At 52.6% G+C, this 17,703-nt stretch overlaps 1 protein-coding gene across 5 annotated transcripts in view; it reads left to right on the forward strand.

The window, feature by feature from the left end:
- Nucleotides 1-17,703, forward strand: part of TBC1D8 (TBC1 domain family member 8) — a 133,264-nt gene that overhangs the window by 93,668 nt on the left and 21,893 nt on the right. For all 5 annotated transcript variants that reach the window (XR_009009847.1, XM_057557777.1, XM_057557778.1 and 2 more), the window contains 10 exons: nt 5,586-5,793; nt 7,132-7,326; nt 8,235-8,411; nt 9,692-9,842; nt 11,376-11,590; nt 12,433-12,550; nt 15,092-15,377; nt 16,151-16,280; nt 16,417-16,515; nt 17,082-17,150. Coding sequence is in view for 4 of the 5 variants with exons in the window: in XM_057557777.1 (XP_057413760.1) it covers nt 5,586-5,793; nt 7,132-7,326; nt 8,235-8,411; nt 9,692-9,842; nt 11,376-11,590; nt 12,433-12,550; nt 15,092-15,377; nt 16,151-16,280; nt 16,417-16,515; nt 17,082-17,150 (1,648 nt within the window). In the remaining variant the exon portion in view is untranslated. The remainder of the gene's footprint in view (nt 1-5,585; nt 5,794-7,131; nt 7,327-8,234; nt 8,412-9,691; nt 9,843-11,375; nt 11,591-12,432; nt 12,551-15,091; nt 15,378-16,150; nt 16,281-16,416; nt 16,516-17,081; nt 17,151-17,703) is intronic.

Here is a 17,703-nt window from a genome sequence, read left to right on the forward strand (position 1 = left end):
ATTGGCCTGTGGACATAAACAGGTAATGACTCAGTCAACTTGACATCCTGCCAAGACAGCCCAGGTTGAACGTTGAGGAAAACAGTCTCTTCATGCTAAGGGTACAATCACAGGGTCTGGAATGCTCCTCCGGCCCCCTTTTGTTGATGTATTTTTACTTCCCTTCCCAGATAACCGCTTTTTAAAAAAAAAAAAAAAAAAAAAAAAATTTATTTATTTATTTATTTTTGGCCACGTTGGGTCTTCGTTGCTGTGCGCAGGCTTTCTCTAGTTGCGGTGAGCCGGGGCTACTCTTCGTTGTGGTGCCTGGATTTCTCATTGTAGTGGCTTTTCTTGTTGCAGAGCAGGGGCTCTAGGCACACGGGCTTAAGTAGTTGTGGCACGCGGGCTCAGTAGTTGTGGCTTGCGGGCTCTAGAGCGCAGGCTCAGTAGTTGTGGCGCACGGGCTTAGTTGCTCCGTGGCATGTGGGATCTTCCCAGACCAGGGATCGAACCTGTATCCCCTGCATTGGCAGGCGGATTCTTAACCACTCTGCCACCAGGGAAGTCCCAGATAACGGCTTTGAAAAGGTGCCTTGGGGTCTAATTACGGATTAGTTATGCCTGCAGCTTGGTCGCTCCCCTGGGACTTAGGGGCACAGAGCAGAGCGAGCTCAGACCTCCCGGGAGAGCAGGGATGATGGGCCAGGGCGTGCTCACCGCGGTCCGGCAGACACATTAGGGCTGGCGGGACTCCCCAGAGGACGCCCTGGACCAGAGACCCTCCAGGTGCAGCTACAGGATCCAGGGGGGCAGGGGGACTGAGGCCGGGGAGGGGGTTTCCAGGAGGGAGATTGGAGGGAATGAGGGAACAGATTGATTGGCCCTGATATTTCAACCAGGAAATATCGATTCTGAAGGTGTGAAGCATGGGGTGAGAAAAGTGTAGCCTACTATTTTAAGGAGGTGAGAAGGGAGAGGTGATGGGCTTCCCTGAGTCTAAATTAAATAACATCTTCATTGAAATTTATTTCGACTGGCTGAGAATGCCACAGGAAGACTCAGTTAACGCAGTAATCTTCATTGAAATTTATTTTGATTCGCTGAGAATGCCACAGGAAGACTCAGTTAATGCAGTAATCTTCATTGAAATTTATTTCGACTGGCTGAGAATGCTACAGGGAGACTCAAGGCAGTGCAGTAAATGGATTCCATTTCCCACGCTGTCAGTATCTAAAGGTGAACCGTGGTGGCCTTGGGGGCTGATGTCCTCAGTGGACACCCCTCCTCCCCGTCGCCTGGCTGACCCTTCACTCTGCGGACTGGCTTTTCAGACCCTCTGGGGCCTTTCCCACCCAGATTCACCCCTTTTCCTGCTCTTCTCCTTGTGCTTCCTCTAGGAAGGCCCAGGCTTGCAGGTGTGATGTAGTCGACCTTGCGTCCTGATTCTGGCTCAGGGTCCTCTCCAGGGGCTTCTGCAGCCCCAGAGGGCCCAGCCCGCGTTCCGGGGGAAGTCCGCGCCCCGCTCCCTGCAGGGCCCTTGCTGCTCCGGGCTTGGCGGGGGGCGCTGGCTCTCTCTGGGCAGGACGGAGAGCAGAGGATGGCGGCAGGAGGCTCTTCTCAGCTGGAAGAGCCTCATAGGTGTCCAGGCCTGTTGAGTCCTGGTCTGTCAGGGCCCCAGGGGTGGATTTTCAAGGGAACATGGGGGGACTGTGGAGCCAGCTGAGTCCTTCACACGGCTGCCCGTTGTCTGAGGGCCAGGCTGGCCTCCCGTCCCCCGAGGTCCTGGGCTGCCATGAGCTCTGTGCAAGATGCCGCGTGGCAACGGCCGCCGTCATTTCATTGATGCTCGTGGGGCAACACAGGGGAAAGAGGTTTTGAATAAACACACATTTGAGAAAGGCAGTGTTTTCTGTGCAGACTTGGGAGGGAAGGAGAAGCACGTGTCCGGCCCCTCTGCCTTGTTTCTACATTGCTGGTCCTTGGTAGTTCCCAGAGTCTGAAATGCACAGGCAGGCACCTAACTGAGAGCCTCTGCAGTCTCTGTGTTTCTTCGTGAGGCAGCCTGGCTGCAGAGCCCTGAGTGTTCCAGAAAGGCAGGAGGAGGCTCCAGGGATGGGAAGTCCTTGCACGCCTCCCCAGCCCGTCTCTTAGCCTGAGTTTGGGGAAGCACGGGGCCTCGAAGCAGCTGTAGGTCTGCAGACTCACATAGGTTTGTCTTTGTGGGATAAATGATGTGAGGGAGTGAGAGTTGGTGTGAGGCCCGACACAGTTCTTCCCCCAGAAAAGGTTATGAGGGGGGAGAGAGAGAGCCATACCTGTTTCTGATCCATCTTTACCTAATCCAGGAGAGAGAAATCTCATTCTAAGTTATGCAGAGGAACAAAAGAACTACCTACTGCTTAATTTCTCGGGTCTGAGGTCTTAGGACTGGAACCTGAAATTAAAAAGAAAAATCTATTTATTTATTTATTTGGTTGCATCGGGTCTTAGTTGCGGCAGGCCGGCTTCTTAGTTGCGGCACATGGGCTCCTTAGTTGTGGCATGCAAACTCTTAGTTGCAGCACGCGTGTGGGATCTAGTTCCCGGGCCAGGGATTGAACCCGGCCCCCTGCATTGGGAGTGCGGAGTCTTAACCGCTGCGCCACCAGGGAAGTGCCCTGAATTTTTAAAATGTGTGCATATAGCCTAGAAATTTCTGCATAGTTGTCATGTCCGATTGCACATGTTAGTTTCGTCTTCTACAGCAAACTAGGTGTCCACTGCTCTGTATTCTGGTCAACCCACGTGGTTCCCGGTTCCTAAAACGGCATGTATGCAGATAGGATGACTCGTGGCCCCTTCCCCTGCTGTTCTGTGGCCTGTGCCCCCCGCCCCCAGCGGTGAGCACCATGGGCGGGGAGTGTCTCTGGGGCTGCTGTCTCGGCTCACTCCATCCTCGCAGGGCGCTTCCGCCCGGGCCACAAGCCTGGGATTGGCTGCCACTTTCTGAGGGTTAGGTCATGACCCGCGTCTGGTGGTCTGTATGGAGGAAGAGTGGAGATATTTACTGAGCGTTGGAAGGTCCGAAAGGCCAGTTGTGACCAGTGGGCTTTGTTTCTGATGCTGTTCAGAAAGAGGAGGTGATATATTTAGCGTCAAAACGACCACCCGCTGGGAAAGGGCCCTCAAGGCTGGCAGGGGTGCGGGGTTGGGGCTTGTGCTGGGCTTCCCGAGGGGCTTGTGGGTCCCCCATCTCTCAGGCTGTCGTGTCGTCATCTCAGCTACGTTAGAACATTAAATATCACATATAACTCATATTTCAAGGCGGGATTGGAAGAGAGCTTTCTAGTAGGGAGGAAGAAAGATAATTTAGGGAAGTCCCCCCCCTGCTGCTTTCCTTTTGGTAGCTCGAGGTCACTGGGCTCTGGCTACTGAGTGTGGGAGAGACAGACCTCTACAGGGAAGGGAGAACAGCCCCGAAAGGAGAACAGACACTGCGCGTAGCTGCGCCGAGGCCGCAGAGAAGGGGGCTGAACCGAGCCGACAGCTGGCGCGGCAGGTGCGCTGAACAGAAAAGACTGTTTTTAATCCGCCTCAGGTAACTGAACTCCTTAGTCTTAGTCTGAAGGGTTGGGCACAATGTAAATATACGTGTAAGTCCCCCGACCCTCCCTGCAGCTCCACACAAGCTGCTGTGACCCGTGTTGCTTGCCCTGTTCTCACCTCGGCTCCAGCCATCTCCCCGGCAGGCGGGGATGTGCTTCCAGAAGGAAAAGCCAGCAGCTGGATTTGGCAGTGGCTGCAGCCACGTGTGTCGGGCGTGTGCGGCTGGGGGCACCGGCCTCACTTCCACCGGAGCCGCATGCTGTGAGGACAGGGATGTACGTTTTCCAGTCACACGTGCTGGACGTAGGTCTGCTCTCCGGGGTCGGGGCTCACCTGGAGGGGCCTTGCCTTCCGTTCTCCCGGAGCACAAACTTCTAGGGCATCCACGGAGCTTTCCCGTGTTCTCCCAGCTCCTCTCTGGAAGAGGCTCAGGCCACCCCCTCCTCCCCTTTTTTCTTCATGGTATTGAACACATTTTTATTTGCTTATTTGTTGTATCTCTTTTTTCTGGGTGTCATATCTGTTCACATCTTTTGTCCATTTAAAAAAAAAAAACTGAATTGTTTGCCCACTTTCTATTGCATCGTAAAAGATCTTGATACATTCTAGATACAAGTCCTTTTTCCAGATATGTCTTTTTTGACAGTAGTTTTTATGGCCTGTGGCTTGTCTTTTCATTATCTTAACATCACTTTTCAAAAGCAGAAATTTAATTTTTGATGCAATTCAATTTTTAATTTTTTTGTTTGTGTTTCAGGTTCTACTGGGAAGTATTTGTGTAAACCAATTCACAAAGATTATCTTCCAGTTTTTCATATAGAAGTTTTTTTTAAGCTAAAAGATAGGGGTTTTTTTTTTTTAAGCTATTTATAGATTGAGTCAGAAGTTCTGAAGTTTTTTCTTTTTCTTCCTGCTTTATTGAGCTCTAAGTTGCAAATAAAAATGCATATATTTAAGTTAGAAACACGAACATTTGATACTTGCATACCCTGTGAAATAATTATCACAGTCAAGTTCTTTAACTCATCCATCACCGCTCAGGCCCCTTTGGAAACAGCCATCCACGTTGTAGCAGGTATTTAAGGAGCTGCAGCTTCGGAACACAGTGACTGGACCCACCTTGATCTGTGGAATTTGTATCATTTCTCTCTGTGCCCAGAGGGCTTTCTGGACATGTGCGTATCTTCTCTTTGTGAGGCTTGGAGAGTAAATTCCGTGGACTGCCACATCTCTGTATGATGTCTTCTGGGAAGACACTTGTGTGAGGGTCTGAAATGAGGTCTGGGTTGGAAATGAGAGCTAGGGCAGAACAGGCATCTGTGTGGGAAGGAGGTGAGGTCCCATCTCAGACCAGTCAGGTGGAAAATTTAAACAGAATCAGAGTGGAAAGCAGCAATCCCACTATGCGGAGATAACCACTGTTAACATTTTAGGGAAAGTCTTTCTACGTGTCACTTTCTGCAAATTTTCTAGAATTTATGTAAATGGGATCATACCGTAGATGCTATTTCTAACCTGCTTTTTCTCTTTTACAATACTGTGGACGTCATTTTATATTCACAGGGATCCCCTGAAGCAGAAAGTTTAGGTGTTATTTCCATTTTACAGATGTCAGGATGAGACACCAAGTCTCATCCAGGGGTGCACAGTTAATAAGGAAGCTACGAGGTCGTATTTTGACTCTGAGCAAAGTCTAATTCTATCAGATAAATCTAGAACGCTTATTTCATGTGACAAAGACAAGTTTTTACTTCTGTTCTTTGGAATCTTTCCTCTCCTAAAATTCTGGGTTATGACGTAAATTCCTTGGTATTTTTAAATGTTGTGATTTGGCTGCCTTGTTGCTTGATTGGGTTTGAGAGCCGAGATTCAGGGTATGGGGGGTGCCCTGGGGAGGACCTTTCTGCATCCCCTTCTATGTCAGGTTGTGCCGGGGGGTTAAGAGTGTTTTCCTCCATAATCTAGTGTGTTCGGTCACTGTTCCTGCCTCTCTCTCTCTCCCCTCCCTCCTTCGCCAGGGACCTGGAAGCCAGGGCGCAGAACGAGTTCTTCCGGGCCTTCTTCAGGCTGCCGAGGCGGGAGAAGCTGCACGCCGTCCTGGACTGTTCCCTCTGGACCCCGTTCAGCCGCTGTCACACCGCCGGGAGGATGTTCACCTCCGACAGTTACGTGTGCTTTGCCAGCAAGGAAGCTGGCTGCTGCAAAGTCATCCTCCCGCTGCGAGAGGTAGGCCTGCCTTCCTCCTGCCGGGGAGCCGTGGTCGCCGTGAGACGGGGCGTTGGAGGGGGTGCATGCTCACGCTGCAAGGCTCTGCCACCCAGGATGGGCGGGTCTGGAGAGATGCATGGCCTGAATTGACCAGGGGCCTTTGCTTGTTCTGTTGTTGCCTGGCAACCTGAAATTTGCATAGACCTGAATGGTGAGAACAGGGCACCCTGGCCTCCGCACTATTGATAAAGCTGTTATTATAAAGTACCTGCTTAGCAATGAAAGCTTTTCCAGCAGCCCTTAGGGATGAATCCTTCCCTTTCACCCACAAAAGGGAAAAGAAAAAAAGGGGACTTACAAGAAGCATCATCTTTTGAAAATAAATGTCAGATTGCTTGGTTTTTATACCCTCCTGGAACTTTAGGTAAAAATTTAGAAAAATGCTTCCTTTCAGCTGTAAAATTCCACAGTTCTCTTCTTGGAAATGGAGTCTGCTTCCACATGTGTCGAGCTCAGTGCTGTGGTTTCAGGGCATGTCGGCTGTGACAGGACCCACGGCTCTGTCACACGTCAGGACTTCCAGATTCTTGCTATTAACATATGAACTAAGCACTATTCAGAAAAACTCAGTTTTTTCACTCATGTGATTGACCTCCATTTTTCTGCAGCACGTGTCTTCATTTTACAAATATTCCTACTTATGAGTGGAGCAAGAAATCCTGGATTGCCTTATGTAGTTTTTTTTTTTTTTAATTGTGGTAACGTATACGTAACATTTACCATTTTAACCATTTTAAACTGTTACAGTTCATTGGTATTAGGTACGTTCACACTGTTGTGCAGCCATGACCAGAATTTTTTCATCTTTCCAAACTGAAACACTATCCCCATTAAACAGTAGCTTCCTGTTCCCCTCCCCCAGCCCCGGGGACCCACCACTCTGCTTTCTGTCTCTATGAATCTGACTCCTTTAGGTCCCTCATATCAGTGAAATCCTACAGTATTTGCCCTTTTGTGACTGGCTTATGTCACTTAGCATAACGTCCTCAAGGTGAATCCAGACTGTAGCACCTGCCGGAATATCCGTGCCTTTTAAGGCTGAATAATATTCCACTGTATGCAGAGCCCGTGTTTTGGTTATCCATTCACGCGTTCATCCCGCCAGGGGCACTTGAGTTGCTCCCACTTTGCGCCGTGGTGCATATGCCGCGTTCCGTACTTTCTAACTTCGTACCAGTTCCTTATTGCAGTTACTGGGTTTTGCCTTCTCTCTCGGGATATTTTCCGAACATGCAGTGAAACGCTTGCCCGTCTTCTCTCTTGCTGTGCCTCTGTGTGCGTGATTGTTTGTAACAGGTCGTGAGCATTGAGAAGATGGAGGACACGAGTCTGCTGCCGAACCCCATCATTGTCAGCATCAGGAGCAAGATGGCCTTCCAGTTCATTGAGCTCGCGGATCGCGACAGCCTGGTGGAGAGTCTGCTGGCGAGGCTGAAGCAGGTGCACGCCGACCACCCCGTGCTCTACGACACCACGCGGGATGAGGACCTGGTATGATCCTTGGAAACCGTGGGATCCCGTAAATTGCAAACCCCTTTTTTTCAGCACCTCGAGGGCAGGGGTCTCCAAAGGGGTGTGCACGTAACGATGATCCACTTGGGTACCAGAAAAATGTTAGCAATGATTGGGTCCGTGTAGCAGACAGTGTGGTATCATCTCTGACGCACCGGTGTCCTGAGTGGGTGTGGCAGGGTTGGAGGGTGGATGGGACTCACCCACAGGTTGCCCCCCCGACAGGTTACAGGGATAAGAGGGGGTATACCCACGTGTCAGAGGGATTGACAGGCCACCCCCTCAGAGGTTGGAGGGTTTGATGGGGAATCAACCCACAGGTGAGTGGACACCCTCTTTACCAGTTAGAGAGGTCAGTGCCCCCTCCCCATCCCCCCGAGGTTGGAGGGGATGATGTTATTTGGGAGCAGATGTAAGTTGCCGAAAGAGACGTTGCATCGTCTTTAAGATGGGACAGCTGCAAAAATAGACCTGGATCTGCTGGGACCTAGTCCCTAATTCTTTCACACCCATCCCCCTTCTTTCTGGACCTCTTTTCATCCAAGTAGTGACAGGAGGAAAGGAGGGAAAGGCTCTCAGTACCTGAGAGCAGTTTTCTCGAGATGGCCATCCTCAGTTCTGGAAGCTGAGGGCGCGATGGTGCTTTCCCAACCCCACTGGGGCCGTGCTCCGTGTGCCACGAGCAGCCTTGCCGGGAAAGCGCTGTGTGGACCATATTCCTTACTGAGGATCAAATCCGTTGGGTCTAGTGTTAGTCTGTTTTTCCCGTAAGTCCTAAACAGAGAGGCGTGTTTGTTAATAAGCTCATGCATCCAAAGGCAAAACAAAGACTGTCTTATAACGAAGGCAGTGACTTCTCTCTCATTTTCTTTTTTCTCCCCATGCAGACTTCATCTGTGTTTCATTCAGCAAGCATGTGGGGTGACCACAGGTTTGGGCGTATTGAGATGGTGTCTTCTCAAAATAGCGAGGAGAGGGAGAAGGAGATGAGCCCGCAGCTGCACCCTGAGGCCCTGGTTGCCGGTTTCCGGCGGTCGGGCAGCCAGAGCCCCGACTCGAGACTGGTGGGTGATGAGGCTCTGCCCTCGCCGCCGGGCACAGGCGGAGGTGTCAGGGGCGTGGCTTCCTGCAGGCCCTGGAGGGTGGGCCTGGCGTGGCACAGGTTACCAGGCAACCTGGGGACACATGATACGCCCTCTTTGCCTCATTGGCAAAAAGGGGAAGTGGTCAGTGGTGCTAGTGGCCTGAGCGCGTCCCGGTGGGTGAAGGATGTGGTGGGACGTCCGAGGGCCATGGCTCTCCCCACCTGCCCCTCAGGTGGCATCCGTCCATGCCGTCCCTTGTGGGGTTTCCAGGTGCAGAACAAGTCTGTCTCCTTTTATCCAGTGGTGTCTGTGTGGCTCTTTGGTACAGTGTTTCTTTTTTGTACCCTGGCTGTCTTCTAGTTTTACTGAACTAAAAATACTTTTGTGACATTTATATAGTTTTCTCCTCTGTAGGGAGAGTCTGAGGGCAATGCCTGTATGGTAAATAGACTAGAAATCATGCTCTGAGATGGTGCCCTGGCAGGAGGGGTGCTGTGTTGGGACCGTGAGTACCAGGGTGGCCGTGAACATGATTGCTGCCCCTTGGCCGCTTATTGGCTCGTGGATCATAGATCGTTAGCTTTATTCATTCAGAGCTGAGCCTTCTGATGTACTTTACAGATGCTCAATGAATGCTCGATGAAACACGTAAGAATATTGACTGTATGTAACGTCAGTATTCTGTAAATGTCTCCCATTACTAGAGAATACAGATAATTAAAAGCATATATAAACATCTGTTTAAAAGGCACCAAAAATTCCTGCCAGCTAGGAATTCTAAAGGATTTTAAAAATCCATAATTTTAAAGGGTTTTCAGTCACCTAGAGACATCGTATCTTTTCCATCTCTGCTGATGAGAACGATGTAAGTTTTTCGGGTTGGCGGTTTTTCCTCTGGCTGTCAGGAAGTTCAGGCAAATCGTGAGAGCCCCTTGCTCCCCTCTGCCCTCTGAGCTGACCTGTTTCGGCAGCTGGCTTGGTGTCAGCATCCGGAGAGTCTTCCCCACCCCGCCCTGCCCCCCTCCCATCTGCTCTGGGCATTTTATCAGTATTTGTGTCAGTGCTCCCACTGGGCCCTGAACCCCTGAAGGGCTGGTGACCTTTACATCCTCTGTGCCTGGTGGAGGTTCAGTAGTATCTGCCGAGCGAATTGCCTGTCCCTGTTGGTCCCTCTGTCAGCAGAAGGAGCGCCCCTCTGTGACGGGTTGTGGAAGGTGCGGACGACCTTCTTTGTACATGCAGCGTGTTTCCACTTGCAGTCCAGAGAACAGATCAAGATGCGACTGTGGAACGACCACTTCGTGGAGTACGGCAGGACCGTGTGCATGTTCCGGACGGAGAAGATCCGGAAGCTGGTGGCCATGGGGATCCCTGAGTCGTTACGTGGCAAACTCTGGCTCCTTTTCTCTGGTGAGCGTTTCTGGGGTCTCCAGGCCGACTTTTATTTCTGGAGCAGACACGGGACAAAGGCCCCGACCTGGGCAGTGTGTGTGTGCAGACGGGTCCCCTCTGCCTGTGACGTGTCCGACCAGGGACCTAGGACCTTCCCGTGTTGGCCGTGATGTCCTGGGTCAGTGCAGGGTCTGGCCAAGTGGTCGCCTCTCCTGTAGAAATGACTTTATGAGTCTCTTCGTTGTCCTCAGAACTCTGTTCAGGACGCCCTTGACGTGCAGTGTCCTTCTAGGACGTGAGTCCTGAAGTCGACGAAACGAGAACATCTTCAGAAGTTGTTCAGTTGCGTGTGTTGTAGTGAATCCCTCAGTGCGCACTTCCCTTGGTCGCCCCTCTGTGGAGGGCCCACAGCGTCCCCACGAGGCAGAGCCGCAGGGTTTTCTCTCCTGCCTGCGTCCTCCTCCTGCACCGCTGCACCGGGGACTCTGCTGCCGTTGGGCATCTCTCATCAGGACACTCGCTGACGGATGAGCTGAGACTGGGGCCAAGGTCCCCAGAGGCGTTCCAAGCAGGCATTTCTCTGTCAGCCGTCGGGTGCCACTCGGGGGAGCGGCTGGGGCCCTGCCAGCAAGAAGGGAAGGCCCTGCGGTCCGGGACAGTGTGACCGCTGCCCCTTTCGGGGTGCTAGGGGCGGGGTGGCCGGGGCTCCGCCTCCCCCGGGGGCCCTGCTGTGCTCTCCCGGAGGCTAGGCCTGGGGACCCGTCCGTCCTCCCCGCTCCCCTGTCCCTCCCTCAGTCGGCCTCCCCCTCCGTCACCTCTCTCCTCCCTCTTCCCCGTCTCTCCCCGAAGTCGCCCAGCCCCTCTCCTCTGCTGCCCGAGAGGCCCAGCCCCGGCCCCGCTGCTGTCCAGCTCCTGGGCGGTGGTGCTACTGAGTGGGGGTTTACTGGTCCTCCTCCCCCCAGCGCTCACCTTGTTGCACAGGCCGAGTCTCCCCGCTGCCTCCCGGCCTGTCTCGCTGCCCACCAACAGCACGCCAGTGAAGCCCTTCCTCTGTCAGATGAGGGTACTTTTGTATTTAATAAAAACAATCCATATTCATATGGAGCAGGAAAGAAAGTGACACGGCTCAAAATCCCACCACCTAAAGTTGACACCTGCTGTTGCCACTGGGGTGACGTCCTCTAGGTCTCTTTAGTGAACGTGAACACACACACACACACACACACACACACACACACACACACACACACTCACACTCTTCTGTTACCAGGGAATTCAACTTATTAAAAGCATAGTAATAAAGCAATTTCTAGTGTGAGCTCTTACCCCCTCTCTATAGGGTTATTCTTAGAAAAGCCATGTTATTTCTTTTTTTCTTTTTTCTTTTTGGCAGAACTGAAGTTCCTTTTGGTTGTGTGTAGTCTCAGACTATTTTTTATGTCCCTCAGGTAGCAGGACCCCACTGAGGTCCTCTGACTGGACAGGCCCCTCCCCACGTGGACTCTCTCCTGGTAATCAGTCCCCCTTGAAACGTTACTTTTAAATCATCAGATGCCGTCACTGACCTCGCCTCGCATCCCGGTTACTATGGCAACCTGGTGGAGGAGTCCATGGGAAAGTGTTGCCTGGTGACAGAGGAGATAGAACGGGACCTGCATCGCTCCTTACCGGAGCACCCCGCCTTCCAAAACGAAACGGGGATCGCTGCTTTGAGGAGAGTCCTGACGGCCTATGCCCACCGGAACCCCAGAATCGGGTACTGCCAGGTGAGCTGTGCGCTGCGGGGTGAAGTTCACAGCCCCCGTCCCGGGCTACCACCCAGGCCTCGGGTGCTGTGTTCTTGGCTGTCTGTACTGAGGAGTGTCGTGTGGAGGGAATCAACCTCGTGTAGTCAGGCTAATGATGCAGGAGGAGCAACGTTACCCAGTGCCCGGGGAGAGCGCTGCACGGGCTGGGCCTCTGTCCGCGGGAGGCCGTGCAGCCTTCACGGCCTCCGGGCCTCCACTGCAGGACAGTATCGATGAAGCTGCCATGAAGCTTTCTCCCTCCAGACCGTACAGAAGTCATAGGGATTCTTTTTTAAGTGCTATCTGGGGAGGAAAAAGCTGTTTGGGGTGGATCACTTTCCTCCAGGATGCACGAGTGGAGGTAAGACACCCTCCGAGTGGTAAACAAACACAAAATAAAACCCTGGCACGAGGCTGGGTGAGAGAAGCTACTGACCCTTAAAAACAGAGGATTTTAAGTTTTGTTTCCTGTGCATAAGCGAAATTAGTGGGTGAGTGTGTGTGTGTGTCTCTGTCCGAACGTAGACACAGAGACAGCTGGGTGGGATCTGAGCCTGAGGCGTGCTCCACAGCCCAATCCAGCATTACACCACGGGCTCAGGGATGGAGCGGTGGCTGGTCGCTCAGCCCGGTGTGTCTTGTGAGGCCACGGTGACACCGTGGTCGTTCCAGCTCGGTGTCGCTGTGGGTGGGTGCGCTGGGTCTCTCATCATGCAGTCTTGACTTCTGTGGATCACTTGGGCTTGTGTGTTATTGGATGTCTCTGTGGCACTGTGTGGCCTTGTCGGTAACTGTCCCCTCCCCTGCGAACCCCCGAGCAGTCCATGAACATCCTGACCTCCCTTCTGCTGCTATACGCCGAGGAGGAGGAAGCCTTCTGGTTGCTGGTTGCTGTGTGTGAGCGGATGCTGCCCGACTACTTCAACCACCGAGTCATTGGTAACTGCCTCCTTCCTCCCCCTCTGCACCCGGGGGTAGTGACGGAGCCGGGGCAGAGATGTTGATCGCCAGTCCTGGTTATAAAGTCCCCTGTGCCACTCACCTAGTCTCTGCACAAACACCGTTTTGACTCTTGAATTTGCAAAACTAACTGGTGTAATTCTCTGCACAGTTTTGGCAAAAGGGTGGAATGTGGTAACCTGATTGCTCTCTTGCCACAAACTCTTACAGATTTTGGATAAAGAACAAACGAGTTATGTGGATAGCTGAACTTAAGGAAAGAAAAACCTAGGCTCAAAAAGTGAAAACCAAAGAGGTTTTTCACTGATGCTGAGGCCTGGAAAGGGAGGGGGTCTGCTCCTGGTACCCAGGGAGTTTGTGTAGACAGGAGAGGAGGGGAGTAGAGCAATACTGGAGACCCTTGAGGGCCGACGTGAAGGGCAGAGGAGGAAAACGCCTCACTTACAGCTTGATCGTAAGAAAGCACATTGTGGCTGCCTGGGATCTGGGCAGACCTGTGTTTGACCCGTCAGTGCTCAAGCACTTGGGCCGCTGTCCTTCGTGCGGTTGACATTGGAATTTGCATCTTCTCTGTGGTCCAGCAACCTCCTTGTGGAGAAAAGGACATGAAAATTGCTCTGGCCTGGTGGTACTCTTAGGGACACTTTTTAGTAATCCAGAATGAGAGATGGAGATGGTCTAAAATTAGGGCGGCAGCCATGGGAACAGAAGCAAAAGAACCAATTCAAGATGGAATTTGGCAAAGGAATGGATGTAGGGACAAGGCAGGAGGAAGATGCTTGAAGGCTGAGGTCTAAGAACCGAGGGAGTGTGATGACCACTGGGAGGAAGGTGGGGTGGGGCTTGGCTGGGAAGGAGGTGGCCTTTTGGTGGCCTCTGACTGTCTTCCTCGGCCCCCTTCCTGTGCCTGAGTGGTTAATTGGTTTCCTTCCCTTTTCACTTCATATCGCGTGAGGTATTTAATGTTGTACAGAGCAGCAAGGAATAACCAGAACCTCGCGGTCATTGGGAAGCATGTTGTCCAAGCCCTCATTAGGTGAGGAGTGTTGCTATGGGGCAGATGGTACTCAACAGTGATCAGTAGACCCCCCATGATAATGTGACCACCACTGCAGTACAGGGTGGAACATTTGGAACATTTCCATAACCCACAAAGTTCCCTTCTGCCTCTTCCCTGCCACACGCAACACTTGGTACTGACTTCTGTCACCACAGATGAACTTGGCCTATTTTTGAACTTGGAATAAACCTAATAATAGAGAATGTTCTGGCTTCCTTCACACAACACGACGTTGTTGGTGCATCAGCAGTTCTTTTTCATTGCTGAGTAGTATTTCACTGTACATTCATACCATGACTTGTTCATCCAGTCATCTGTTGATAGACATTTGAGTTTCCAGTTTCTTCTTCTTATAAGTAGAGTTGCAATGAACATTCATGTATGAGTCTTTTTGGCATGTATATTGTCAGTTTTCTTCGTCTTTACCCAGGAGTAGAATTCCTGGGTCATAGTTAGATCTATGCTTAACTTTATAAGAAACTGTCAGTTTTCTAAAGTGGATGAAATGCCTTCATATTATCTCACACCAGCAATGTGTGAGAGTTCCAGTTGCTCCACATCCCTGTTAGCACTTGGAATTGTCTTTCTAATTTTAGCCATCCTAGTGGGTAAGAAGTGGAATGTCATGATGGTTTTAATTTGCATTTCTCTGATAATTGTTAATGATGTTGAACCTATTTTTCTGTGCCTACTGGCCATTTATTTATCGTCACTTTTGAAATGTCCAAATTTTACCTCTTTTTAGAAAAAGATTTGGTTATTGATTTCTTATAACTAAGTTGCATCAGTTCTTTATTGTGATTAGGAAACCTCTGTCAGGTATATGTATCGCAAATATTTTCTCCAAGTTTGAAGTTTGCATTTTAATTTTATTAATGGTCTCTTTTGAAGAACACCAGTCGTTAATCTTGATGAAGTCCAATTTATAATTTTTTTCTATGGTTACTGCTTTTGTGTCCTAAGAAATTTTGCCTTTCTCCTGTATCTTCTTTTAGACGTTTTTTAGCATTAGCTTTTATACTTAAGTCCATGACACATTTCAAATATATTTTTCTGTATGGTGTGAAGTAGGAGGCAAGGTTCTTTTCTTCCCCACGCCATGCAGATATCCACTTGATTCGGCACTATTTTTTTTTTTTTTTGGCCATGCTGTGCGGCTTGCAGGATCTGAGTTCCCTGACCAGGGATTGGACCCGGGCCCACAGCAGTGAAATCGCCGAGTCCTAACCACTGGACCGCCAGGGAATTCCCAGTGCACAACTATTTTTTGAAAATACTGTCCTTTCCCCATAGAATTCCCTTGGTCAGAACATCAAAAACCAGTGAACTAAGTGTGAGTCGTTTTCTGGCCTCCAGTCCCGTTTCATCGTTGTGCGTATCTCAGAGTCGTTTTAATTGGGGGCTGACTTTGGAGGGAGTGACTCTCTCCCCAGCCACGTCTCTGCGGCCTGCTTTCCCAGGGGCCCAGGTGGACCAGTCGGTGTTCGAGGAGCTCATCAAGGAGCAGCTCCCCGAGCTGGCGGAGCACATGCACGACCTCTCGGCCCTGGCGTCCATCTCCCTCTCCTGGTTCCTCACGCTGTTCCTCAGCATCATGCCCCTGGAGAGCGCGGTGAACGTGGTCGACTGCTTCTTCTACGATGGCATCAAGGCCATCTTCCAGCTGGGGCTGGCCGTGCTGGAGGCCAACGCCGAAGACCTGTGCAGCAGCAAGGACGACAGCCAGGCCTTGATGGTCCTCAGCAGGTGGGGACCGCTGGGGTGGAGGGGCAGCAGCGGGACTCCGGGAGCCAGGCGGCGGGTCCAGGCGGCCGGGCTGTCGCTGTGCGAGTTCTTCCGCTCTACCACTCGTCACCCCGTGTGCCCCCGGGGCCAGGCCATCAGGCAGCCCCGTCACCCGTGTGCGGTGAGGAGCCCGCCTTCCCTCGCTCCTCTCCACCAAGTGAGAGGCAGGAGGGGCGAGGGTACCAGTGCCTTTCTCTGAGCAGGTTCAAGCGTCCTGAGTCTAGAGGGACTCAGAGTGGCCTTGGACGGGGGCGGGCAGGCGGACACGGGGAAATGTGGGCCTCAGGCCGCCGGCTGGAGGATTTGGACGTTCTGTGCGTAGGGGATGGTGTGTTGCAGGGAAGGCAAAGTCCCGCGAAGCTGAGGACGGGAACCTGGGTCCCCTTGGAGCTGAGGGCAAGTTGGGTGACAAATGAGAAGTTCCTTTTCCGAACACCGTGGAAGCTTAAAATTGCAGTATGCACAGGATTTTGTATTTATGTCACTGGAGAGTCACAGACCCCTGGAAACCTTTCCGTGGCGCCCAGGTCCACAGGTCTGGCTTCGCGCACGTCTCTCGTTTTCTCTAAAACGAGTGTAGCAGCTGCTGCCTGGCCCTCCTCCCAGCGTTTGGAGGCAGACGAGCTGGTGTGACAGTTGCTGCCACGTGTCCGGGGGCCCCTGGAAGGTGGCAGGTGTCGCACGGTGCCCAGGGGAGGGTAACCCTGTGCTTTTCCGGTGGGTGGGGTGCCCAGGTTTCTGGATCACATCAAGAGCGAGGACAGCCCTGGACCCCCGCTAGGCAGCCACCATGCCTTTTTCTCGGACGGCCAGGAGCCCTGTCCTGTGACCGACATCGCCGACCTGATCCGGGACTCCTACGAGGTACCGGGGCCCCATCCCTGCCCCGTCCCAGCTCTCTTGGGAGATGGGCTTCCAGGGAGGTTGTCCAGGCTACCTCTGTTTCCGGAATGGACGCATAAGGGATCGTGTGAGTGAGTGATCCCTTCGTTCCCCGCAGAAATTCGGAGACCGGTCTGTGGCGCAGATTGAGCACATGCGCTGCAAGCACAGGATGAGGGTCCTGCAGGGCCACGAAGACACCACAAAGCAGAACGTGGTGAGTAGAGGCCCCCTGAGAGCCATGGCTCCTGGCGGCCAGGTGCTGACCTGGGCTGCGTCCGCTGCTGGTCTCCCAACAGGAGAAAGCCAGCTTTTTTTTTGCATTGAATTAACAACTTGACAGGGGTGAGCTGGTGGAGAAACAGGGTGGGTTTAGTTTGAGAGTCAGACAGATTGTGACCCCCGTGAGCCTCGGTCTCCCCGACTGTAAAATGAGGATAATACTACCCACCGTGTGGGCTTAAATGAGGGACCATATAGAACATGCCCGGCACCGAGGGCCTGCAGTGTTGATGGTTATGCGGGGGGAGCTTCCTGCCCGAGCTCGAGCCTTGCTAGTGTTTGCCCCCATCAGGACTTAAGCGCTTGTCCTGAGTCACGGACGTGTGAGTCAGAAGAGCCCTGAGAGGGCGCCATAAAGCGACCTCTGTGCTGGGAACAGACCCTGTCCCGGGACGAGCTGGGCGCCTGGCGTCCACCCCAGTGGGACGCGCCCTCCCGGCCTCTGAGCCTCCCGGGGGCGGGCAGAGAGTTCACTCCATGACGGTTTGTTCTTTCCTCAAGCTCCGAGTCGTTATCCCAGAAGTCTCAGTCCTTCCAGAAGACCTAGAGGAACTCTACGATTTATTCAAGGTAGGAAAATCTGGGAGGGTGAGGGAGTGACAGGCCCCGAGCCAGGCCCCAGCTGATGTCATCGCCTGCCTGCGGGAGGGTGCAGAAGCTGGAGGGGTCAGCACGTGCCTGTTGGGTGGCAGCGAGGCTGGAGCGGCCCCCCGGCCAGCTCAGGCTTGGCCGTGCCTGCTGGGCCCGAGCACGGATGCTGGTGCGCTCGGCTGAGAGGCCCTCAGTGCTGGTGACACATCCTTCACTGCCCTAGGCCGAGTCCCCAGTCAGTAGTGGATTCAGGGACTTCCCTGGTGGCGCGGTGGTTAAGAATCCGCCTGCCAGTGCAGGGGACCCGGGTTCGATCCCTGGTCCGGGAAGATCCCACATGCCACGGAGCAGCTAAGCCCGTACGTCACAACTACTGAGCCTGCACTCTAGAGCCCACGAGCCACAAATACTGAGCCCGTGAGCCATAACTACTGAAGCCTGTGCGCCTAGAGCCCGTGCTCCGCAACAAGAGAAGCCACTGCAATGAGAAGCCTGCCCACCGCAACGAAGAGTAGCCCCTGCTCACCACGAC

This window comes from Balaenoptera acutorostrata, chromosome 12 (assembly GCF_949987535.1).
Source record: "Balaenoptera acutorostrata chromosome 12, mBalAcu1.1, whole genome shotgun sequence".
In the NCBI taxonomy this organism is placed as follows: Eukaryota; Metazoa; Chordata; class Mammalia; order Artiodactyla; family Balaenopteridae; genus Balaenoptera; species Balaenoptera acutorostrata.